This window comes from Bufo gargarizans, chromosome 4, assembly GCF_014858855.1.
Source record: "Bufo gargarizans isolate SCDJY-AF-19 chromosome 4, ASM1485885v1, whole genome shotgun sequence".
Classification (NCBI taxonomy): domain Eukaryota; kingdom Metazoa; phylum Chordata; class Amphibia; order Anura; family Bufonidae; genus Bufo; species Bufo gargarizans.
Window position 1 is genome coordinate 390,514,509 of NC_058083.1, and position 26,396 is coordinate 390,540,904.

General features: G+C 42.7%; 1 protein-coding gene across 6 annotated transcripts in view; it reads left to right on the forward strand.

The window, feature by feature from the left end:
- Positions 1–26,396, forward strand: part of LOC122934420 (utrophin-like) — a 616,199-nt gene that overhangs the window by 416,302 nt on the left and 173,501 nt on the right. For all 6 annotated transcript variants that reach the window (XM_044289868.1, XM_044289864.1, XM_044289866.1 and 3 more), the window contains one exon: positions 7,467–7,596. In XM_044289868.1, coding sequence (XP_044145803.1) covers positions 7,467–7,596 — 130 coding nt within the window. The remainder of the gene's footprint in view (positions 1–7,466; positions 7,597–26,396) is intronic.

Here is a 26,396-nt window from a genome sequence, read left to right on the forward strand (position 1 = left end):
TTCCCTGTACAGTCTATAGCCAATCCGCCTCTGCTGCCGGAGCTCTCTAGTTCCGACTTAGCCAGATGTTACCGCAATGCACACTGACCTTATTTGGCAGAGATTCGGACGCTACTCGCCAACCACTGCACAGAACGGTTTTAGATCCAGAGAGCTCCGGCAAGCTGTTCTTGTAGGAACAGCCTGCTTTAGACCGGTAATGCAGATGTGTAAGAAGCCTAATGCGGTATATTCCATGCTGCATGGTATGTCTGGCCAGAAGCAGCTTCTCCAAGCTATTGCAGCAGATTGTTGACCATTTTAATATGTGGTATGGCAGCTGCAGACAGTCCACACACTCCGCATTGTGCCATGGAGCCTGTGATCAATCCATAGACTGGTAAATGGGGTTTATATTATGTCATGTGGTTGACCTACCATCCGGTTGCTGCTCTTAGCAACCTCCTCCATTTTTACCAGAAGACACAAAAAGAATAATTGATCTGATCATTTCTGCATTTGGTGCTAGAGAGGTTAGTAGCTGTCAGAACATGGGCAGAACTACCAGGGTAGTAGCTAGAAATGCACGAAAGGGGCAGCACTTCCACTCACGGACGAGCAACCATTGTTTTTGACCTTGGAAGATGAAAAAAATAATTCAAGTCACTGGGAGATTAAGGAATGGACATCACTGTGTGCATGATGAATGAGCTCTAGCTTAGTGAGTGAATTATCCTTGCATTGTGACATCTTTGACTTGACTTTGTTTTTTTCCATATACTCTCCCATTACTGTGACATCCCTGCATGGATTGTCACAGACTGGAGAGCAAAATATTCATAAGCTTTTCACGATCTATGAATCCCCTTGCTGCTGAATATGATAATGGATAATGGAATCAGTCACCATTTGAAATGTTGCTATGAAGCCTCACAATTACTTGTTGCACTCCTGTGAGAACTGCGTTCTTCTCTTTCTTTTACATATTCTTTTTATTAAAAGAGTTATCCCATGACTAATGTAAAAAAATGCAAATCAGACACCATACAGTAACTGATAATCTCTTTCTGACAAAGCGATAACCTGCCCTGTACCTCACATGGATCCAGAGATCTCCACATTCATTGCTCTGCTAGATTAATATCAAGCTGACAGCTCAAGTCTTTTCTGCTGCATTTCATGGGGTGCGTCCATTCTGCTGCTGGAGTTCTCTCCCTGTCAAAGCTCAGGAGGCAGTTGAAGGTTGAAACTGAGCATGTGCGACCTTCTCAGCGAGCAGGACAAAAATCAGGATTTTTTTTTTTTACACATTTTTAATTCGAAGCATAGAAGATTGACGGCAGAAAAAGACCACCATCTAGTTTGCCCTTATATTATTTCTTTTTTTTAATCTTAGAATATACATGTGTTTATCCCAGGCATGTATAAATTCGCTCACTGTAGATTTCCCAACCACATCTGCTGGAAGTTTGTTCCACACTTCAACCACTATTTCAGTAAAATAATATTTTCTGACATTGCGCCTGGTTTTACCCCCATCTAATTTCCCATTGTGCCCCCTTGTTATTGTGTTTTAGCTTCTTATAGAGAACACTTCCCTCCTGAACCTATAGAAACATAGAAGAATTAAACACAATTACAAGAGAATTCAGATCCAGGTGCTGGTTTGAAAACTGTGGGACAACTCCTTTAGGCCTCATGCACATGACCGTATGTATTTTGCGGTCCACAAAAAACAGATCCACAAAAAATACAGATGACATCCGGGTGCATTTTGTATTTTGCGGAACGAAACAGCTGGCCTCTAATAGAACAGTACTATCCTTGTCCTAATGCGGACAATAATAGGACATGTTCTATTTTAATTTTTTTGCGGAACAGAAATACGGACATATGGAAACGGAATGCACACGGAAACGTAATGATCCTAAGCTTTGGTATGTTGATATGTTACTGACCTTCATATAAGGCAGTTCTATAATATTTTAGTGCAGATGTTTGAAACCACAGTTCTATTTATGAAATGATGTTTTCAGTACGGAGCAGAAAAGCTTTGAGAAATGCAGCCCTTTCATGGAGCTTATTTCCCAAACCAAACACACTTGTGTAAAACTGGCCTTGGTGTTATCTTGCACGATTATCTGGTGCTAATGAATGATTCAGTCAATAATGTGGATTTGCTAATTATGAGAAAAATAGCCATTCAAATAGAGCAGGGTCCAGACAAGGTATCTTGGTGCCCAGGGTATGGGGTTCAGTCCCAGGTTACAATTAGCACCACCCGGAGGCTCGCATCAGAGATATAAAGGAGCAGATTTGGTTAGTGGGGTAGAAATGGGGGGCAAGCAGTTAGTGGGGTAGAAATGGAGGTTGGGGATATAGGGTAGGGAGAGAAGGCAAGGACGCTGAGTAAATGTAGTAAGGGGGAGTAGAAAACATTTTCTTAAAAGGATAGCCACTGCTGTTTCTGTTCTCCCAAGCAAAGACATAACACATTGATATTCCAGTAGAATAAATGGAAATTAGTGCAAATTTTAGTGAAAGCACCAAAACGTGGCTGGGATGTGAGTAGGGCTTGCCAAGATGGGCATGGCCTCCAGCAGCCCAGGCAGATTTACTCTAGATCACGTAGCTCATGTTTACACCTCCTCATAGCTGGTACAGATTTGACTTTCTGGCGCATGGAGGGCCAGAGATGCACCTGATTTATTAAGAAGTCTGTAGCTGATAATACATATCATGGCATACTGTATCTCAATCCAGCGCAGAACAAGATCAAGACTGGTGTATGAAATGCTTGGCTTGATCACTTACTCCAAGGTATTTTATTTTGTGCCTACCTGAGCACGCCTTGCTTAATGGGGACCTTAGTGGCCTGCTATCCCATCTTCCCCTTTGCTACTAGCATACACTTGTACCGTTTTGATCAGTTGCCTGAGCAGTGTTAGGTCTTATGCACACGACCGTGGCGTTTTTTGCGGTACGCAAACCGCGGATCCGCAAAAAACAGAAGCCGCCGTGTGCCTTCTGCAATTTGCGGAACGAAACGGGCGGCCCTTTGTCCACAAAACGGACAAGAATAGGACATGCTATATTTTTTTTTCGGGAACAGTGCAACGGATGCGGACAGCACATGGAGTGCTGTCCGCATCTTTTGCGGCCCCATTGAAGTGAATGGGTCCGCACCCGAGCCGCAAAAAATCTCGTGTGCGGACCACAAAAACGGTCGTGTGCATGAGGCCTTACTTGTATTTCAGATTTTATTACGTAATATGACGTTTTCAATCACTCATTTTATCAGTGTAATATATTGTCATTAATGATATTTGATCATCTAATTTACATCTTTGGCCTTTGTTGTATTGCTTTTGTGTAAGGAATGGATGCTAGTTACTGTAAGAAGTTGTCAGTGTGCTTCTGTTAAGCTTGCTGCCTTCATCCCCATATTCCCAACCTATCATTTATGCTGTGGCATATTAGAAAAGAAATTACATACTGTCACGTTATTATAAGGTGTGCCAAGAGGGAATTTACATAATGCGAATATTATACAGTAGATCACATTCTGTGTCACCGTCTCTTCCTCTGTGTGCCTTCTTTATAACTGATTTTACCTCCAATTTTCTCTTGCAAGAATATGTGGGAACTGGGAAAAATCAGAAGCAATATATAAACTTTTAATGATGTTGCTTAGAATGTATGAGTGGTTCAGTACTGGATTTTATTAATGGCTTTTTTGTATTTTTTAAAGGTTCTACACGTTTGAAAAATAAAATAAAAAATGTTAACCCAAAAATGGCATTTTGCTTCAATTTAAATGGGTTTTCCGGGATAGATGGTCTGCGCTTAGATCCTCAATGTGTAATGAGTGGCAGTTTAAAGAGGACCTGTCACCGCTCCTGACATGCCTGTTTTAATAGCTTCATGCATTCCCCATGTAATAATAATTCTGGAGCCTCTAGTCTTATGACTTTATCTTGTGCCATTCCTGTATTATTTCTACTCGAAGTTAGGAATGAATTGCTAGCAGTCTGCAGTAAGGGTACAGAGGGGTGTTACCATTTGGAGGGGTGTACCTGCACAGTCTGACTCTATCCAGTCAGTGCTGCCATTGTCAGACTGTGCAGGTATACCTCCCCCCCCCAAACTGGTTACCTCCCCTCTGTACCCTTACTGCAGACTGCTAGAAATTAATTTATAACTTCTAGTAGAAATATTAAAGGAATGGCACAACATAGAGCCATAAGAGTAGATGCTCCAGAACTAATATTACATGGGGAATGCATGAAGCTATTAAAGCAGGCATGTCAGGACCGGTGAAAGGTCCTCTTTAATCCTCAAGACCCCTATGAACATTAAAAAGGAAGGGGCCTTAGAAAGGGGCTGAGCTACAATACCAGGTGTAGCTGCAGTGAAGCAGCTCCTTTTTTCTGCTGATGGTTGAGGATCAATCTGCTCAGATCATGGGCTACCCCAAAATAAAAATAAAAGAAATATGGCATAGGCTACACAGCAAATGGGCGTGATCTTGCAGACCTCGTTCATTTCTATGGGCAAAATCGCCATCTAACCCTATACTTAGGCCTCATGCACACGACCGTATGTATTTTGCGGTCCGCAAAAAATGGATCTTCAAAAAATACGGATGACGTCCGTGAGCATATCGTATTTTGCAGAACGGAACAGCTGGCCTCTAATAGAAGAGTCTTATCCTTGTCCGTAATACGGACAATAATAGGACATGTTCTATTTTGCGGAACGGAAATACGGACATATGGAAACTGAATGCAACGGAGTAACTTCCGTTCTTTTTTGTGGACCCATTGAAATGAATGGTTCCGTATACGGTCCACAAAAAAAAAATACGGAATGGACATGGAAAGAAAATACATTTGTGTGCATGAGGCCTTAGGGTAATCTTCATGAGATGTGACAGAAATGGACTTTTTTTTTATAATCCAATCCTGGTTTACTCTACAAAAGAATGCATTAAAAAGCAGACCGCTATTGTACTGTGTGAACAAGGCCCTAGACTAAACTTCATACTTGGTTCTCAAATGCAGTAGATGGAAATCTCTTATGAAATATATATCTGCCATTTTGTGTGTAGCTTTCATTTTTCTGTTTCCAATTATCATCGTCTCCTACAAAAAGGAAAATGGCTGCTATTACTGTGCTCATTAGGGCTTTCAGTCTGGATAGGAGCTGAGGAGGGGCTCCTGAAATGGAGCGGGGTACACCCCAACTCAATAATAAGAACAAATTCACTCTTTTTCTGGTGATATCTCAAAACGATAAGACAGAATGATGAAGATGATTGGTAACCGCAGCTTTTGAAGCTCTTCGTCCCTGACGCGCATTACAAATCACTAGGCAATTGTGTGGGTAAATCGTTTTTACTGCAGACTCTTTGCATAACTTCATTTACGGTATTACACTGGACATGTATGGTACATTAGCTGCCTATGACATGCCTGGCTTGGTGATTGACAGGTCAATTTCATCCACCTCTGTAATGGTGGCTTGGAAGGAACGACAGACTAATATTGTGTTATTAACCATGCTGTGCTCATTGTTGGCTGAACCTATGGTATCACCCATTAAACAACTCTCTTGGAATATTCCCTTCCATCCATCTCTGTTCAAATCTATATTTTAATGTAATTGGCTAAAAGCCCCAACACGGTTTACTTTAGACATATCCTAAATTGTAGAAACTTTTATTCTTTAGCTATAACCAGTAACTACAGAAATGTAGAAATTTACTTTAAGTGTCAAAATCTAGACATTAGGAGCGAGATTTATCGAAATGGTGTAAGGTAGAACTGTCTGAGTTGCCCATAGCAACCAATCAGATTCCACCTTTCATTTTCCCAAGCTGCCCAAATTTAAAGGTGGAATCTGATTAGTTGCTGTGGGCAACTAAGTCAATTCTACTTTCTACCAGTTTGATAAATCTCCCCCTAGATGTATGTCGGTCAGACTTGCCGATTTTGAGGGGACTGTCGACTAGTGTGTATGGGAGGCTTCCTGTCTGATCCTTCACCCCTTATTCCATACAGGAAGAGCAGAGAGGTTATGTGTATGGAGGGATTTTGAGAAAAAAACTGTCACCTTGGGATGTAACTTGGAGGTCATGTATCCAAAAAACATGATCCGTAATGCGTCCCTGAACTCTATTACATTTTTATTTGCTGTTCTGCAGATGTCCAGGCGGCAGACCCCTCTGTAACTAAGGCCTGGAGGGGAGATGTAATCTGTGAACCCCTTGAGACCCTAATATATAAAATGCTAAACAAAGCCAATTTCCCCCCATTATATATTATCCTGTCTCTCATTCATCTTAATGGGCAAAATGAAGGGCTTCCGAAAATGTGTGTCAAATTCTTACAAATTACTTTGGCAATAACATCCACTTTTAAGGGGTTTCAGCTCATCATTGGGACGGTATACTTTAGTAAAGGGGTTGTCCACTTGTCCAGTTCATACATTCCATGATGGTTTGACTGGATCTGAGCACAATGGGGGAGACTTTTCACGACTGATGTTCCCTCTCGAAATCCTGTGTACTGGAGCGAGATGGCTCTTAAGTAACCCCTTAGTGACCAGCCTGTTTTGGGCCTTACTGACCATGCGTTTTTCTTCCTTTTTTTTATTATCGTGTTCCAAGAGCTATAACTTTTTTCTTTTTCAGTCTATTTAGCTTTATGAGGGCTTGTTTTTTGCTGGACAAGTTGTAGTTTTTAATGGCACCATTTTGGGGTACACATAACTTTCTAATTAACTTTTATTAACTCTTTCTGGGAGATGGGAAAAACAGCAATACTGCCACTGTGTTTTTATGTTATAAATATTACGACGTAAATTTTTCTGTATAAATAACATAATCTCATTATTCTCTGGGTCAGTACGATTACAGTGATACCAAATAGATATTTTTTTTTTTTTTTTTACGTTTTACTACCTTTTTGCAATAAATTTAAAAAGAAAAAAATGTTTTTGCATTGCCCATTCCCAAGACCCATAACTTTTTCTTTCTATGGGGTTGTGTGAGGGCTTGATTTTTGCGGGGCGACTTGTATTTTGTATTGGTATCATTTTGGAGTGAAAGGGGCTTTTTGATTGCTTGTTATTACGTTTTTTCGGTGGCAACTAAGAATAAATGAGTAGTAAAATATCCTAATCTCTGCCGTGTGAGAAAAAATAAGTCAAGAAGTTCTGCTGTGAAATGTGGGTGTAAATTATGCCGCATAGTGAATATGCTTTTTTTTGTGGCTAATAAATTGTCGTTTTTCTTAGTTTAGAAACGCATTTCCCATTCTCTTTAGTTGATTGTGCTCTGAGCTCTTATAGGAATACAAAATGCAAGCGCTCATTTCCATGCTGTGTTTCAGCGACTCTAAAAGGAAATTGCTTGCATTTGTTTAGGAGTGTTTTCCTTAAATCTCATTGACTCTGTTCATGATATAATATTGCTTTCATTCTAGGTCCTGAAACGTGAATTGAAGGATAAAGAACAGACTGTACTGAATACCATAGAGCAAGCGCGGGTTTTCATTTCTGAGCAGCCTATTGAGGGCCCTGAAGAACCTAGAAGGAACTTACTTCCTAAAACAGGTTTGTCTCTTTTCTCCTGATGCTCTCCATGAATCTTGGTACGGCTTTATAGTTCTTGTAATTTTTTGGATTGTGTGAACAGACATCTATACTTATTAACTATAGAATACCTATTGTTTAAAACCATATGAACCAGATTAACATATAAATCAGGCTGCAGTGGGTGTTAAAGGTAATGTCCCAGGATTAAATACTCATTTATTCTGTTAAATCACAGAAAACATTATTATTAAAACAATTCTTCTTTATCTAGATATTGCTATAACATACATGTGGTACTTTAGATTCTGTCAATGTCTCTCACTTAAAGGAGTTGTCTGTCCTCCAAGGCATGTTTACTTATGGCCCATAAAGAAAAAAGCCACTTGCATATTCTAGGAAAGATTGTCCAATCTCCGCTGCCATTGGCCACCTGTGGACCAAAAGTGTGAGTTATCGTCCGTCATCACATGCACCACTGCAACCACTGGCCTCACTAGTCTCGGCGGTGATGCATGCTCATGCAGATTTTGACCACTGATGCCAGTGAATGGCTGCAGCAGTGCACGTTACCATGAATGGATGTAACACTTCCGGTACACAAGGGTCCAGGAGCAGCGGGGACAGGACCTTTGGCGCTGGAATGGATTGCCGACAAATAGGTAAATTGATTTTTTTTCTTTATGGAGCCATAAGTAAAATCGCTTTGGAGGACGGCCAACCTGTTTAATGTTCCTAGTGAAGGTGGTCACACATGCTATGGAGTCTATGATGGCTATAACTAGACATAAGAAAATCTTTTTAAATGATCCCAGTTCAGCAATAATGTTTTTCCTGATATAACAGAGAAGTGTAATATTTAATCACAGAAAAACCCCTTTAATGAATTCATCAAGCCACGGTCCATTCTGAGCAGTACAACATTCAGAAAAGGAGTAATAGATCTGTCGACAGCATACTGTTGATGGTGGAAACAGAAGATTGTGTGCTGTTAAAGGGGTTGTCTGGGCTTTTACTATTGATGACCTATTTTCAGGTCATCATGCAATAAAAAATGGCAAACGCCATATACAGCAGCAGCGGACAGGAATGTTGGACCCCCGCCAGTCTGGTATTGATGACCTATCCTGAGGATAGGTCATTAATAGTAAAAGCCCGGACAATCCCTTTAATTAAAAGACACAAAAAAAGATAATTTTTCAGAATAGCTATATAGATCCATTCTTTTACCTGATTTCACATCGTGCGGAGAGAAATATAAGTAGTACACTTGACCTTAAAGGAGTTGTACAGGCTCCATAAGATTTTATTGCTATACCCCATGTTCGTCCTGCATAACTGCCCTGCCCCATGTGTGCTGCTTAATTAAAGAGAGTGCATACATTAGGGCAATGCCAGGCCATTACAGGTGGATGGCCATGTGACCAGGGGTGAACTGGCCATAGACCCTATTGGGAAGTTTCCCAGTGGACCGATGCCGAGGGGGCTCCCGAGCCTTCCTTGCAGCCCACCGCCAGGTACATAATGATCTGATGCTCTCAGCATTAATGTTGGGATCATCAGGTAGTTATGCACCTGGCCAATGGCCTCAGGTGTCCTACTCAACTGTATCTCTGTACTCAGGATGGTGATACAGTCGAATACTGTTGCGAGGGCACCAGTAGTTTTTGCTACACTATGGTATTTGGTTCTGCTGGGGCGGTATTTTGCATGGCAGTATGGCAGGCCCCACCTACTTCTGTTGTCCCTACCTACTTCTGTTGGCCTTGCCTACTTGTGCTGCCCATTCTTCTGTCAATTTGGATGCACCTATGTACAACATGGGACCACTCTTAGGCTTTTTCCAAGGCCACTTTAAGTTCCCAGTTCACCCCTGCATGTGATTAATGTACATGGTGTGATAACAAAAAAAAAAACTTTGGTGTCACGATCCAGGCTTAGAGGCCGCATCAGAAATGTGAGCACATTGACAAAGTCGTTACCCTGACAATTAGTTGCGTCATAGTTCCAGGAATTATGGTACATTTTCTAGCTTTATCCTTTCATCTTTACAGTTTGAAGACTCATTATCTAAAGTGATCTTTTAGAAATGAAAATACTTAAATGTCATTGACATCCATGGCTTGTCATCCTGTACTGTAATGCACACTTATTTGCTGCATATGTACTGTGCAGTGATCCTTTCCGTGCTCTGCAGGATTAATAGCAATCATTTTTTATTGTATGAATAGTTCCAGAATCCATTGTTTTGTATGGTAAAATGTGATTGTTAGCCGGCTGTTATTGCCATCAAGGTAATCTTTTCAGATTTGTCAGCTACTTCTAATACATGTAGCCTTATGTATGATATGTTGAGGTTCATTGTTCTCCATAAAATTGGTTTCCAAGTTTTGGCAGCTCTTTTTCTAGGCTATTGAGGTTCACCTTATGTTGTGACCAAGTTGAGTCAGGTCAAACCTGGCTTCAGAGGCTGAGATTACATATACAGTGAAGCCTCTTTGAGACGACCACTGAAAATAAAATTGAAAAGCGTTCTTCTAGGGGGATGGGATTCTCAAAGAAGGTGGTCAGTATGATAAATATATGATGGAACTGAAAATCTGTCACAATAATTTTGGTCTGGATAATACCAGGTTTATATGGGGCAATTGTCGAGCCCATTATCGGGAACGAACATTAGTTAGAACGATAATCAGCATGTGAAAAGGTGAGGCAGATCACCCAGTGAATGAGCAAAAGACCTGTTTATCTGGTGAAATCATCGATTTAAAGGGGTTGTCTCATTTCAGCAAATAGAATTCAACATGTAGACAAAGTTAATACAGGGCACTTACTAATGTATTGTGATTGTCCATATTGCTGGTTAGATTCATTTTTTCATCACATTATACACTGCTTGTTTCCATGGTTATGACCACCTTGTAATCCATCAGTGGTGGCCATTCTTGCACAATATAGGAAAAACTGCTGACCTCTCTGGTGGCCGGGACTGTGGGAGCTCACATAATTCCGCACTTTTTCCTACAGTGTGCAAGCATGGCCACCGCTGCTGGATTGCAAGGTGGTCGTAACCATGGAAACGAGCAGTGTATAACTTGATGGAAAAATGAATCCAGCCAGCTAAGGAGGCAATATGAACAATCACAATACATTAGTAAGTACCTTGTATTAACTTTCTCCACATCATAAAAGCCATTTGCTGAAGTGAGACAACCCCTTAAAGTGGACACCTTAATCATCTGTTCCGGGCAGCAGATCGTGCTGTGTACACTGTAATTTGTTGCCGAGAAACAGTGACTATGTATGGGGGCAAGCGTTGAGCAGCTATTGCTTGTCCCCATATACTGGAGGTGATTGCTGCGTGTAAATGCACCTCTCACCTCCACTGACAAGCAGGCAGTTATTGGGAAGGAACAGTTTCTTCCTGATAATTGACTGCCCAGTCGGCGCATGTAAATGTGCCTCAAAGTTGGGTGTGTTTGGAGAGGTTTCATCGTAGTTCTGTTATTGCAGACATCATGTGTGTTGCATCTTGGATACAGGGCTTTACAGCTATGCACCACTAAAAGGGTTATCCTAGGTTTGAAAAAAGGGTCCACTGTGCTTTTTGCTTTTTTTAAACCAATGATGACACCACATTTGTCCATGAGTCGTGTATGGTATTGCACTATTTCCCCAAAAGTGATTAGAGTTTAGCCTGCAATACCAGGTACACTTGATGGAAAAAACACCCTGACCCTTTTCTTAACCTGGATAACCTCTTTGATGTATTGTACTTTTTCTATTTATCATGTTTGCTAGCTATTTTTAATGTACTTCAGGCTTCATTCACATCACCGTTCAGCCTTTCCGTTCTCCTGCTTTGTTTAGGAGCAGGAGAACGGAAAGGACGGATTCGGCACATATCTGAGCCAAACATATCCTAAGGACCCATAGACTATAATGGGGTCCGTTATGTTTCCGCTCAGAGTAAGAATTTTGAAGCAGAGACAAAAGTCCTGCATGCACAACTTTTGTCTCCGCTCCAAAATCATCTTCTGAGCGGAAACATAATGGACCCCTTTATAGTCTATTGGGTCCTTAGGATCTGTTTTGCTCAGTTATGTGCCAAATCCGTCCTTTCCGTACTCCTACTCCTAAACGGAGCAGGAAAACGTAAAGGCTGAACGGTGATGTGAACGAAGCCTTATATAGAAGAACAAGAAGCAGAAGATAGAATGGCTAGTGTGTAGTAACGTGAAGGCAAATACAAAAGGGCACATTTATTAAGACTGACATTTTAGACGCCGGTCTTAATAAAGGCCCTGTGCTAGCAGTGGATCCGCCGAAGTTATGAAGAGGCGCAGGCGCATCCAGCGCCAGTTCTAGATGTAAGCCAGCTTCCTTGCTGTCTTACATTTAGACTATTTTCTACGCCTAAAACAGGCGAAGAAAATGATGAATGAGACGGGCTTGCTGTCCCGTTCCCTGCCCACACCCACAATTTTGGACCTGGCGTGAGCGGGACAAAGTCGCAGATAGTGGCGCAACTAACTGCGCTTCAAATACGCCTAATTTAGGCATATTTCAGTATAGTAAATGACCCACAAAGTTCTCTTTTCATTTCTGGCCGGCCAGCATGCCAATGGATTATGGAAGTAGGAGAAATGTAATTCTTTGAAACTTGCAGTTCTTTTAACATTTTTCTCTAATACCGCTGTGATTTAGGTGTTTGTTGGAAATAATTCATTTTTAGTTCAAGGAGAACGAGACATTTTTTTCATTGCTTGATTTCTGCCTCCCTGGGTGAAACTCACAAGGGAAATCTTGCATTGTTGTTGTGCAGATCTATACAGGACACTGTTGTAATTCCGTACGCTTGCTGATACAGCACAGTACAGCTTTATCTGTCCTCTTCCAAGAAAACAGCCTCCACAACAAGGTGCTGTCACTGCCTGATATAGAGGTCATCCGTTGTGACCTCTGTATCTGCGTCTCTGAGCTGGTATTGCTTTTCAGAGAGCGGTTACTTGAGATTGGCTATCAAATCATGTCCAGCTTGTAGTGGCTGCATTTAGACTTTAAAGCCCATCAATGCTTGAAGCTGGCGCGGAGCTAATGCAAGGTGACTTTTTAGGATTTGCAATTGGAGATGCTTGTGATTTTTCAAAAGTCTGTAAGTCTTGATAATAAGAAATAGGATTAGGTACTTCGACCATTCTGGCAATATATCATTCCGTATTACTCATTACATTAGTGTTGCAGCGCTACCTTTTTTTTTCTTTTCTTTATGACATTTCCCAATGTGTATTGTTGTCTAGAAGTAGAACTACGAGCTGCACTTTATAAGCAGGAAGAAACATAGGGGTTACAACACTTATCCATCGGACAGGTAATAAATGTTTCATCTCTGGGGATCTTACTGTCGTGATCTCAAGAATGTCCCTAAGTCCCCTGTGTAAATGGTGAAAATGCGTAACCACCTCTCCATTCACACAGGGGACTCGGAGACCCCCATTCTTGTGAATGGCAGAGGGTCCCAGTCTGTCCTAGCAATTGGCAGTACAGTACGGTCCCAAAGACTTCTATAGCTTACAGATACGTGTTATTTGTATGTGTTACAGTCTTGTGCACAAGGCCTTATGGTTGTATTATTGTTCAGATTTGGCCCACAATCTATTTGTTAGGGACTACTGCCCTATAAAGCCTCTATCACACATCTGTGTCCGTGATGAGATCTGTGCAGATGTCAATGAAGGATCTGTGTTGGGTCTATGTGTCTGTGTGTCATTGCTAGGCTGAAAATACATTTCTAGAGCATCTCCTACCAGTGGTCCATGAAAACCACGTACCAAACACGGATGTTACCTTACCAAAGTAGTTGATTGTAGAAAGGTTCAGCCATGTATCGGCACACAGCGGTGCTCTACTTAAAGAGGACCTTTGATCGGTCCAAACATTGTGAACTAAGTATCATGACATACAGCGGCGCCCAGGGATCTCACTGCATTTACTATTATCCCTGGGCGCCGCTCGGTTCTCCCGTTATGTCCTCCGGTATGTTCGGTCACTTGGTTAAAGTAGGAGGAGACTGCCCTTGTTCTCCTGGGCGTCTTCTTCTCCTAGACTGTAGCGCTGGCCAATCGCAGCACAGAGCTCACAGCCTGGGAGAAGGAGACGCCCAGGAGAACAAAGGCAGTCTCCTCCTACTATAACCAAGTCCCCTAAGTCTCCTCCTACTATAACCAAGTGACCGAACATACTGGAGGGCATAGCGGGAGAACGGAGCGGTGCCCAGGGATAATAGTAAGTGCAGTGAGATCCCGGGGCGCCGCTGTACAGATCATGATACTTAGTTTACAATGTTTGGACCAATGAAAGGTCCTCTTTAAGGAAATCCAGACTTCAATGTTAAAAGAGAAAATTAGTGATGGTGAGTGCCAAGGATTTTCTCTTTTAATATTGAAGCCTGTTGTGTCTGTGATTTTTCCAGACCCATGGACTATAACCATGGACAAAAATAGGGCATGCTTCCATGGTGTCACTATAGACCCACAGTCCATGGAAAATCACTGATGTATGAATACCCACATCAAAGTCAAAAGATATGGGAGCAGTCCAAGCACACGTCCACAGTTCACTGAAGTCTGGAAGAGGCCTAACTATGCCCCTTGTTGTGCTCAATTTTTATTTGATAGAACCTTGTTTTATGAGTAGATATTTGCTGTGGAAACAAGACACTTTCAGCTATATTCATGTTGGAATGTGAACGAGCTTTCTAATATTCTACATCTTGGCTTCCAGTGAATGAAATCCCTATGTAAGTGTTTGAAACCATTTCATTTCAGTTCAATTTCGGGTAGTTTTGAAGCCCGGCTCGGTCTGCTGTCTCAGCCTGCTGGATGTGAATTGTTGCATGCGTAGTTTGGGACATTGAGGAATGACTCTCACAGATAATCAATACTCTCGTATAAATAAGCTTCAATAAGTTAAAACCTCGGGAAAACAAATGGGCCAGGCGCTGCCAGGTTGTGGGCAGCAATTTACGGCAGATTTGCTTGCCCTGCGAATGGAAACAGTATGGTGGAAAGAAGATTGCTTTTTCTCGAGCACCGTTTCAAGACAACAGTGCGAGAGCTGGAAATATCGCTTACACTGGAGCCATTCATTGCGGTAATCTTTTCTAAAGACGCACAAATGTAAAACGCTGCAAGGATTGGAGTGAAAATGACTTATGCAGGTTTGTAACCTTGCTTTAAAATGAAAGATAATGATTCCATTACCCTTGCACAATTTGCAGATATATACGGCATATACACACATGCACCTGGTCTTTTGTTCCAGTGTGCAAAGCATGTTATGGAAACTCTGAGACAGGAAATCTGCTTTAGATAAATGGATGGATGGTCTTATCACAGAGGAGGTGTTCTGGAGAGGTCTCACAGTAGATATATATATATATATATATATATATATTATTTTATTTTTTTATATATATTTGTAGCAAGTGAGATAGAAGCCAAGCCCTTCATTCCAGTGTTTTCAGCCAAGCTGTCCTGTTCATCATCAACTGGTTGTAGCCTATCTAGGTGGCATTTTGTGATATTTCCGAGCCGTACATCCCCGGTAAAGTACTATATCATTGCAAAGTGTCTAAATATCATCCCACAGTTTGGTAAAATTATAACCAAGCACTCAGGACAGACACAGATATTAAAAGCTCTAATGGCTGCTTGACATGGAAACGGGCGTGACTTTCTTAGGAAAGGGGGCCCCGTGAAGATAGTGTTTTGCAAGAAAATTGTCTGTCAGTAGAAAATGGTGCCTGATCTGTAGTTTAGTGAAACCTTGTACTCTGGGAAGAAAGGGATGCAAATGAGCTCTTAGCAAGCTCTGCCTCTGATACCACCAGGTATAGGGCAGCTATCCTGTAAGTCAATGTTCAACCCTTTAAATAGGCCTTAAGACATGACTCGGATAATAAATAAGACAGCACCTCATCTGCAGACAGCTGGTGATTGCCCCTCATCAGTGCAGGGCAGAGAGTACTGGCTTAACTGGGTGAGATGCCTAAGTCAGAATTTGGGGGGTACTGATTAAGGCCTTCTCTCCCCAAGGAGAGATAGTACCACCCAAAAAAATGAACCTTGTACTAGCACAGGAAACGCCATAATCATTCACCCAACATCATTAAATGTGCCCTAAGATCGGGCACCGTTTTCCTGATGTCAGGTTCCCTTTAAATCTATGCATATACTGGGGATTTGGAGCTAAATGGCAGGCGAGCTTCTCCTAACCATGATGGATGTATATGTGATGGATGTCTGCACAATAAAGTATATTGGAAATGTCACATTTGCACGATGGAGGTGGAAAAACCCTGGCAAGGCAGACAAACAAGTGCACACAGGAACGTCTGCGTTCTCTCATTACATGCAGTTGGTCTTCCCTGTATCCTCTGCAAATAAAAGCTTCACTATTACAGTAATGTATTATTGCTGAGTGGATAATAGACTCTTTACTACCACGATCTGCTATCATCTGGGACTTGTAATTACTTTACTTAAGGGTAAGATGCAGGATAACGGTGGTGATTTAAAGTTCTAAAATCCAAGTACCTTGACATATTATGAATAAATCATCAGCCATATGTTCATTAGTTTCCATTATCATTTACCTGGTCCCATCTGAAGTAACTGCTTGTTCCTTTGTTTGTTCACCAGGTGTTTAATAACTGGTTAATTAAGCCAACAGAGATCTATAGTCTGGTCTTAATGGCAATTTGTTTATCCATATTTTACACACCTTCTTAAAATTCCATAGTAAATCATGTGTTTATGCCCCCCACCAAAAAAAGCAACCTGCATAAACATAGATTTACAGGAAATGTGAATATGCTGACTACCTTCAGCCACCTCTAGAGGGAGCTTGGAAGCTTGCTGCATACTGTTTATGCATTGAACAATAATAACAGTATGTGTGCTCCTAAGCTCCCCCTAGTGGCAAGTGCAGGCAGCTAGCTTGTTAGATTTTAGATTTGTGAGTGCTCACCCTAGAACAGTGCATTGCAGATCCGTAATACACCCATCCGGCAACCCCATAGAAATGCCTATTCTTATCCACAATTGCAGACAAGAATAGGACATGCCTTATTTTTTTCCGGAGCTGCGGACTGGAAGATGGGGGTCACGCTCCGGAAATGCGGATGCTGAGAGCACATATTGTGCTCTCCGCATCCATTCAGTCCCCATAGAGAAGGAATAGATCCACACCTGTTCTGCACAATTGCGGAACGGGTGCGGACAACACTTGCGGACGTGTGAATGGAGCCTTAGGAATTAATCAGCATTTTGGACATAAAAATGGCATGATGATATGAGGGAGAAATTCACTTTTACGTTTCTGCGACTATAGTGGTTTGCCGGCGGCATATCGTTCTTAAACACCACGATCTGCCTCCTGCAAACGATAATTTTTAACCTGTCAAAAGATTTGGGTTGCCCGATGATCGAGCGTGTTCATCGGCTGGTATTACACTGCCAGATGATCGGTAACGGGCATTCATGCTAATGCTCGTTAGCAATTATCTGCCTAAAATTAGTCCAGTGTAATACAGGCTTTAGCCGTTGTTCTCATCTTATTTTTGCCGTACATTAGGGAGAAACATTTAGACGTAGAGTGAAAAAAAAGTACATAAACTTTTCCTTTTTTAGCATATATATTTGACAGATGCGCATACATTTTTTAAATACGTTTTTGTCAGTTTTTTGTAACAAAAAACATACGTATTTGTGAAACCTTTCTTTTTAAAAATAAAGAATTTTGAAGAACGGATGCGTTTAACAGAAAGAGATCTATTGCCTTATGTTTTCATCCGTTCCCTATTCACTGCAATGTAAAAAAAAACAACATACATTTCTGTCCGCTTTTTTTGTAGGACAGAAAAGCATGGTATGCTACGTTATTCTGTCCTGCAAAAAAAAAAAAAAAAACGTACATAAGCAATGACAAACTGAGTCAAGAGTAAGCAGTATTGAACTATGCTTGCACAATTATAGTCAAGCCATACGCTTCTTTGCATCTTTTCTGTTTACAAACGTATCAGCTTGACGTACAGCGAAAACGAGATGTGAACAGCCTCTTAGAGAAACGTGTCTGTTCCTGCACAAGATTTATCATCCAGCCCGAGCCCCTGTGACACATCTGGTGCACGTCCAGCAGCCTGTCTAAGCTTACATCATCTACAGGATTAGTAAATCGGCCCCAGTGCGTTTGTATGTCATTGTATAGGGACATGGCCCAATGAAAAGGGGAATGGAACACCCAGTTCTTGATTTATTTGTACAATTCCTGGAGGAAGAATGGAGGAGCCTTGCATCGCAGAGTTGCTAGAAAAGAGACATACAATGAAGAGCCTTGCCCAGTGCTTGGCTGTTTGGTACTTACCTGTGTGTCGAACGGCACTAGGAGCTAGAGGCCGGGTGGTGACCCGTGTAGCGTTGGAATGGGAGTCCCAGAGATGGGACCTTTATCTTTTGGATATCTATGGCATATTGCCATAAATGTCCGAAATGAGAATACCTCTTTTAGAGACGTCAGATCCCGACATCCGGTCAAGCAGCCCAGTGCGTGCACGTTTCTCTTCCCGGATTTAGTTTTTTTTTTTTTGTTTTGAACGCTTTCTGTTTGCACACAGTCCCAGTGTAGATTGTTCATTTGTTTAATCCCGCTGACTAGTTCAATAATTCTAACCTGCAAAATAAATGACATTTTAGCAAGCTTTGACCAAACTAAATATTCTACCTTGTGTGGCAGCAGAAAGCAGCATCAGGTTGGAATCCCTTTGAAAAGTCTTCTGTTCCTTGTATTGGTGTCGAGCAGAATACAAAGCGTTGACTATCCGTTCCCGCAGTGATACTTGAATACAGTACATTTGGCCTCCACGCCACGTTGCTCCTTCGCTAGCTTTTCATTGATTTTGCTTAGCATGAAGCAAACGAGCTTGAGAATGAAATAAATCAGTATAGGTGCCTGTAATCTTCCAAAAGCGCTATGTACATTGATTATCTTTCCATTTCTACGTATTTTCAGGCAGAAAAATCTGAGTAATAACTGCAGCGACAGTAGGCAAATTGTACTTTATATACAGGATCCGGGTATGGATGGGTTTCCAAAGGAGATCACAAAAGAAATCAGGATTCCTCATGGGGGGGGGGGGGCTGATTTTGGCGACAGTGTAGGTTAGGCTGTGTTCACACCATGTTGGGTGTGCACAGTCATGAAGTGCGCCTGGAAGTACTCATGCATATGCTGAACTGGTCCATAGACCCCTATAGATCGTATATATGCCAAAACAGTGTGCCATTAGTATCCTCGGGTATTCATACATTTCTTATACCCTTTTTTTCCTCATAGGAAAGTGCGGCCTTTTGGCCACGCAATGTACTTTTTTTTTATGTATTGTGCCCTGTGTATAGTATACACTGACGTTTTCCAGAATTTGCATTCAGGAAACACACAGGGAAGCTTTCCCCAGCGTATATGTCGAACATAGACTACCTTTAAGGTGCTACTAAAGCATCTTAAGGGGCTGTCACCAGCGACCTCCCTATCCAACACATAGCTGTGGGTCACCTGATTAAAATGGTGTTTTTCTTTTGTTGATCCGAGGCTTTGTTTCCGGGTTATGACACTTTTTCCTAATATGCAAATTACGCCTTTGGTGCAATGAGGGTGTCACCGTTGCTCTTGTTTCACCCAAGCTCCCCTCTGTTCTATGATGAGCCCCTCTTTAGCTGCTTTGCCACTGCCTGGCCTTGTTAATCAAAGCAGCCAGGGAAAAGCTGGCCACTGAAATAAGTAGAGCTTGGGTTCAACAAGAGCAACAGTGACACCCTCGTTGCACCAGAGGCCTAATTTGCATATCAAGAAAAAGTATCATAACTCTAAATCAGATCCTCGGATCAACGAAATAAAAATTGCGTTTTCATCAGGTGAATCACAGCTACAAAACAGTTGGATAGGGAGGCTGCTGGTGACAGATTGCCCTTTAAAGGGGTTGTCTATAATTTCAGAAGAACACTTCTAACAACAAGGACTGCTTTAAATGAAAATACATTTTATTCTTCCCCTGCTGGAATGGTCTGTTGATTTTGCTGCAGAGGTCATGTGACAAACATTTGCATGACTGCTGCAGTCAATCACTGGCCTAAGCGGTCTTGTTCTATGCATGCAGGCATCACCTCTGAGGCCAGTGATTGGCTGCAGTGGTTGCATGCATGTACAGCATGTCATCAGCGCAGGACAAGTAAACAGAGACCGGTGGGGCTCTCCGGGGCAGTGGTGCTAGAGTGGTGGGGGATCAAATAGTTGATTGATTTTATTTTTTTAATACTATTCCTGCTGGACAACCCCTTTAAATGCAGTGACTTGCATTCTCTATAACAATGTTCCCCAACCTGTAGTTCTCCATCTGCTGCAAAACTACAACTCCCATCATACCCCGACAGCCTACGGCTAACGCGGCACAACGGGAGTTGTAGTTTTTCAGCAGATGGAGAGCCACAGGTTGGAGATCACTGCTCTATAGCATAGTAAAAGGATAAATTAAATTCTCTGCCGTAGACTCGAGTACAGTTTTGATGTAATATTCATGTTGCCACACAACTTCTGTGTAAAACGGCTGCAAAATGAAATGAAGCTATATCTAATGGTCTCCAGCCTGTGCTCGATGCTCTACAACTCGAGTAATCCCTTATTTTCGACTTTAAGCTACCTTGTCGTCTTTGTCTCAACGAGAAACAAATTATCTTTCCGTTCGGCCTTTAGGCTGCAAATCTCCATTCGTGAGGCAGACACAAGGGACTATTATCTACGGAACATTACATGACCCACAGTTAACTTTCCCTTAAAACCAGAACATAAAGCACACCGACGCGTCGTGGCATCCTACGCCATACTCAGGAAAACAAATGCAGCAGTTTTATTTCATTGCTTGTGTGCTTTTCTACTGACCTGTTTACTGGCGTTTATTAGGCAAAAAAGGAGTCATGTTTAAAGGGATCAGTGTCTGGTTGTATACATTTTTATGTAGAGCTTGCTACGCTTATTATCGTATACCAGTTGTACTATTTTACATAGCTTTTTAAAGGAGTTATCCAGTTGCTAAAAAAATTTACTAACAATGCTAAAAAATGTTACTCATCTCTTCAGTCCCACACCGATCCAACTTTAATGCTCTGCCAACCCCCCCAACCCTGTTCCTGGTGTCTATTGATGTGACAGCTTCAGTTAATCAGTGACCTCAGCCATTACTGCTATACTACTGGCAGCACCGCTTAGCAATGGCAGCCATAATGGCAGTAGTATGGCACATGACCCCTCAGGCCACTGCACTGTTGGTTCCCACTAGGGCTGCACGATATGGGAATTTTGTGCGATTGCTATTAGGGCCCTCAAAATTGCGATAACAATATACGATGCGATATTTTAAGGGAATTTTGCTTGGATTTTCCCGTATGAGCTGCTGACACCGCCACAGGAGCCCCTGCCGTGACCCGTCACCCAAGTACCGTATTTTTTTGCTATTTTTTTTATAAGACGCACCTGATTATAAGACGCACCTAGGTTTTTGAGGAGGACAATAAGAAAAAAATGATTTTGAATCAGAAGGTGTGCTTTTGGTGGTTTTTAAACTAATGGTGGACTGGGTATGACATTGTTATGGGGGATCTGTGGATGGCACTGTTATGGGCATCTGTGGATGGCACTGTTATGGGGATTCTTTGGATGGCACTGTTATGGGGGACCTATGGATGTCGCACTGTTATGGGGGATCTGTGGATAACGCACTGTTATGGGGATCTGTGGTTGGCACTGTTATGGGGGATCTGTGGATGACGCACTGTTATGGGGGATCTGTGGTTGGCACTGTTATGGGGATCTGTGGTTGGCACTGTTATGGGGATCTGTGGTTGGCACTGTTATGGGGGATCTGTGGATGGCACTGTTATGGGGATTCTTTGGATGGCACTGTTAAGGGGGACCTATGGATGACGCACTGTTATATGGGATCTGTGGATGACGCACTGTTATGGGGATCTGTGGATGGCACTGTTATGGGGATCTGTGGATGACGCACTGTTATGGGGATCTGTTGTTGGCACTGTTATGGGGGATCTGTTGTTGGCACTGTTATGGGGGATCTGTTGTTGGCACTGTTATGGGGGATCTGTGGTTGGCACTGTTATGGGGGATCTGTGGTTGGCACTGTTATGGGGGATCTGTGGTTGGCACTGTTATGGGGGATCTGTGGCTGGCACTGTTATGGTAGATCTGTGGCTGGCACTGTTATGGGGGATCTGTGGATGGCACTGTTATGGGGGATCTGTGGATGGCACTGTTATGGGGATCTGTGGATGGCACTGTTATGGGGATCTGTGGTTGGCACTGTTATGAGGGACCTGTGGAGGGCACTGTTATGAGTGATTCTTTGGATGGCACTGTTATGGGGGACATATGGATGACGCACTGTTATGGGGGATGTGTTTGTTCTCTGCAACAAAGTTAAGCCATTACTTTATTAATGTCCTCTCATATGTCCTAAACCGTGCACATAACTGTCTTTGTATGTAAAGTCTTTCTTTACTGCTGAAACAATCGATCTCCTATTGATAAACTCCTATTGATAAAAACACCAGCCTCTGTACTCACTATGAGTGCACTGCAGCGAGTGGGCTGGCCGATGCATGACTTCAGTTAGTCGCACTCCTGCTTCATTAACAAAGACAGTTATGTGCGCGGGGCCTCCAGCCCCTCCCGCACTGTAACTGATGTATCGCCGGCCGCGCTGTGCAGCATAGCAGCTGGCGATACATCAGTGTCAGCCATGTAAAAAGTCAACCATCGCTTTATGAGACGCACAGTGTGTCTTATAAAGCGAAAAATAATTGCAACATTTTTGGGTCAGCCAAATCGCCATATCGCAATCTGCTATTATCGTGAAACGATTGCTTTGGCAATATATCTTGCAGGCCTAGTTCCCGCAAAAATGTGTAATGACCCAGAGTGCCATTACCACTTCTTTTTGATACCTTGCTACCATTTCCTATGTGCTAAAGTATAATATCTAATGTATTTAATGTCATCACCTAATAATGTGCATATTTATTCCTGAAACTGTTATGTTCAAGTGTAATAACCTGGTCCACCAGCAGATGGCGGCGTCATAGGCAGTATTAGATTTCCTGGAGAGGAACCTTCTGGTTCCTTCCAGCCCTCTGTAGCTAGAAGGAGGAGTCTAGTTAGTCAGTGTGTCAGTGTCTAGTCTACCCTTCAAAGAGAGAGGTGGAGTGCTGGCTAGCAGAGCACTGCCTGCTCTGCTAGGCCCAGAGGCCCTGCTTCTGAAGCCTACATAGTTGCTTGTCCCCTCCTTGGCTTGCATTGCCTCCACCCAAGCTGAGCCGAAGCTTGAGGTACTCTAAAACCAGGACAAGAAGTTCCTGGGATTTTAAGTAAGAGACAGACTACAGCTAACTTAAGTTCCAGCAGAGGAGGAAGAGTTTCCTATTCATCCAGCCAAGCATAGCAGGGCTGAGAGTGCTAGCGCATAGCAGAGGTGAGATTGGCAGGCAAATTACTCCTCTGCAACAAAGTTAAGCCAATACCTGCTGATGACCAAGATATCGCTTGGAGGCTGTTTGAATTACCAATTTTTGCCAAGTAAAAGCAACTGTTCAACGTTACTACAAGTCTGGACTCCATTTATTACACTTGTTCATCATCCAAGTTCACCTACTCCTTTTGCACTGCTTCGGACCACATCACGTCTGGGATCCACGGATATCCAGGTAGGAACACCGTGACACATGTACATAACATCTACAGAGACTGTAGGCCACCCTGCACCACTCTGGTAATCCTGCCTCTGGGTACCAATATTACCATCTACTAAGGAAGCCTTGAGCTTCTGCTGCTTAACTGCAGCTGGCGTCACGTTTACTTGCTCTATAAGAGGGACATATTTCGTAGAAATCTCCCAAGAGGAAAGGGATACCCCAGGCGTGGCCTTAGTTGGCCCGTTGCATATGCACTGTACATGGGTAGGTACAGAATTATTTTTTTCTAAAATATTATATGAGTAAAGTTATAAATTTTGACACCTACCAGCATACTTCCCAAACTATTACTCTAAACTTGAATTGAAATGCCTCATATAAAAAAACTGCTTCCTTGCTTGTAATTGGTTTTTGTGGGCTAATAGACCTTTAATACATGATGTCCAATGTGGTCATTTTCAATAGACTAGCCCTCTTGGGTACTCCCCTAATGTGTGTTTTTCAACCAGTCAAATAAGGCTGTGTGCTCATTCACAAAGCTTTTGTTGAGATCTAGATCTCCCAGATCCCAAATGTCTATAGACCTCTCTGGGCCTCCACTGCAGATATTTGTGCCTCTGATTTTACATAGAGGACCATGGAGGTTTTTTTCACTGAGAATCTGTGAGCAAAAGTATCCATTCCTTTGCTTCAAGGGGAGAATGTTGTTGCTCAAGCAGTCACCATATGGAGACACACCGAGCACCAATGAGTCCATGGTAGGACCTCAATATAATTTGCTTGAGGCCTCCAAATATCTAAGTTTGGTTGGTCGCTCTTCCTACTTTGTGCACTTTTCAGATAATGGATGGCTTAAGTTATTTATTCGTAAGGCAGATGGCTGTTTCAAGCTAGTCAGACATGATGTTTGTCAGCAGCTGTTGATGTGCCTGCAAAACAGTGAGCCCTAGAAAGAGAGGGTGCAATTCATTTATAGATTTCTGACTGCGTCCTAACAGGACCCCACCATTAATCTGTGTCACCATCTGGGTCTCAGGATTCGGAATTGCATTTAAACTTTCCTCTTCCACTCACATGATAACCGGTTTCTTTCTGCCATGGTATCTCAAGGATGAAAAGAATATTTTTCTTTTGCTGACTTTTCTGTCTTAATCAGATGTTATCTTCTGCAAAGTTTTCTAATGAAATCTGGCCAGGGTTGCAGCACAAATTCCCGTAACTGTCTCTGTAAGGAATCTGAAATAATCCATTAGCTGGCTCTGCAGTCACACAGCAGCTGATGTGCGACCTTCTTCCTTGCTAGGAAAAGCTTGGGTCGTGGCTTTTGCATCTCCTCTCTTCATAGAGTTTATAATGAGGGATACTGCTCAGTGGATAGCTCCCAGTCTCCTGCATCGGGCACTGAAGCATGTTTGTTCATTAGATCGCTTTTTTTGTGCCTGGCCATGTGAAAATTTTGTCTGAATAATGTTTTTTTTTTTTGCTTGCCTGTTGAAATGTTCCTCACACCTCAAACTGTTTGCCACCATCTATGTATATAAAGAAGGACATATATATGTATGTATGTTCTGTGATCACTCAAAAACGCAACCATCGATTTCAACGAAACTTGTTTTACACATCCCTTGCTACCTGGAAAGAAATCTTGTGGGGGTCACCGCTCCCTAGCATGTACCGTTCCTGAGATATTCCCAAAAAATGCAAATATGGCACATCACATGACCTACATTAGCCAATAGAAGTCTGCAGGTCTTTCTCTTCATATTCCAACTGCCATACACACAGTCACATGTCTCTTATCAGCCAATAGAAGCTCGCAGGTCCTTAGTCTTCACATACACACAGTTTTACATCAGGTTTCCATAACAACCCAACCATTTTTCTTCACTGCTGCAGGTCAGCTTTAAAAGGGCAGGGCGCTGTGGATGACACTGTTAAGGGAGCGGAGTGCTGTGGAGGTCACAGTTCAGGGACAGGTAGGGTGGCCATTCAGGCCACCCTCAAAGATGGTCTTTAAAATCCTGCACCCAGACCCCCTCCCACTCCGCAGCTAACGGGGATTGAAAAAAATGAAGGTAAAAAGCAACTTCTGCCAGCTGCAGGGGTGGGAGGGAGGGTGACTTTCTCCCTGCAGCTCACGCTCAGACAGCACAGTGCTGCTGTCTTAGAGTGAGCTGTTCAAAAGACTGAGGACAGGGAGTCTGAAAGCCAGACCGTCCGGGCTTAAACCAGACCTCTGGCCACCCTAGGGGCAGGCTGCTACATTTAAGGGGACAGTCCGCTATGGAGGTCAGTGTTAAGGGGCAGATTGTTGTAGAGGCCACTGTTAAGGGGATGGGGTGTTGTGGAAATCACTGTTAAGGAGATGAGGTACTGTGGAGGTCACTATTAAAGGGGCAGCCTCTGTGAAGGTCAGTGTTAAAGGGTCAGGCTGCTGTGGAGGTCACTGTTAAGGGCGCGGGATGCTGTCAAGATCACTGTTAAAGGGGTGGGCTGCTGTGGAGGTCACTGATAAGGGGGCGGGATGCTGTGGAGGTCTCTGTTAAGGGGACAGGGAACTTTGGAGGTCACAGTTAAGGGGACGGTCTACTATGGAGGTCAGTGTTAAGGGACAGGGTGCTGTAGAGGTCACTGTAAAGGGGGTGGGTTGTTGTGGAAATCACTGTTAACGAGACGGGGTACTGTGGAGGTCACTAATAAAAGTGCGGTTGCTGTGGAGGTCACTGTTAAAGGGGAGGGTGCTGTGGATATTACTGTTAAGGGGCAGGCCGCTGTGGAGGTCACTGTTAAAGGGGCGGGGTACTGTAGATGTCACTGTTATAGTGGATACTGTCGATATCTTTTAATGACACACACAAACATGTAATATATGAAATAGATGAAGTATACCCGTGCGAAGCCGGGTCCTTTTGCTAGTTTTAAATGTAAAATATTAGAATATATTGCCCCTGCCACCTTCCAGGAGCACATATCCAATAATCAATGAGCAGCAGTCAGGGCTTGTTT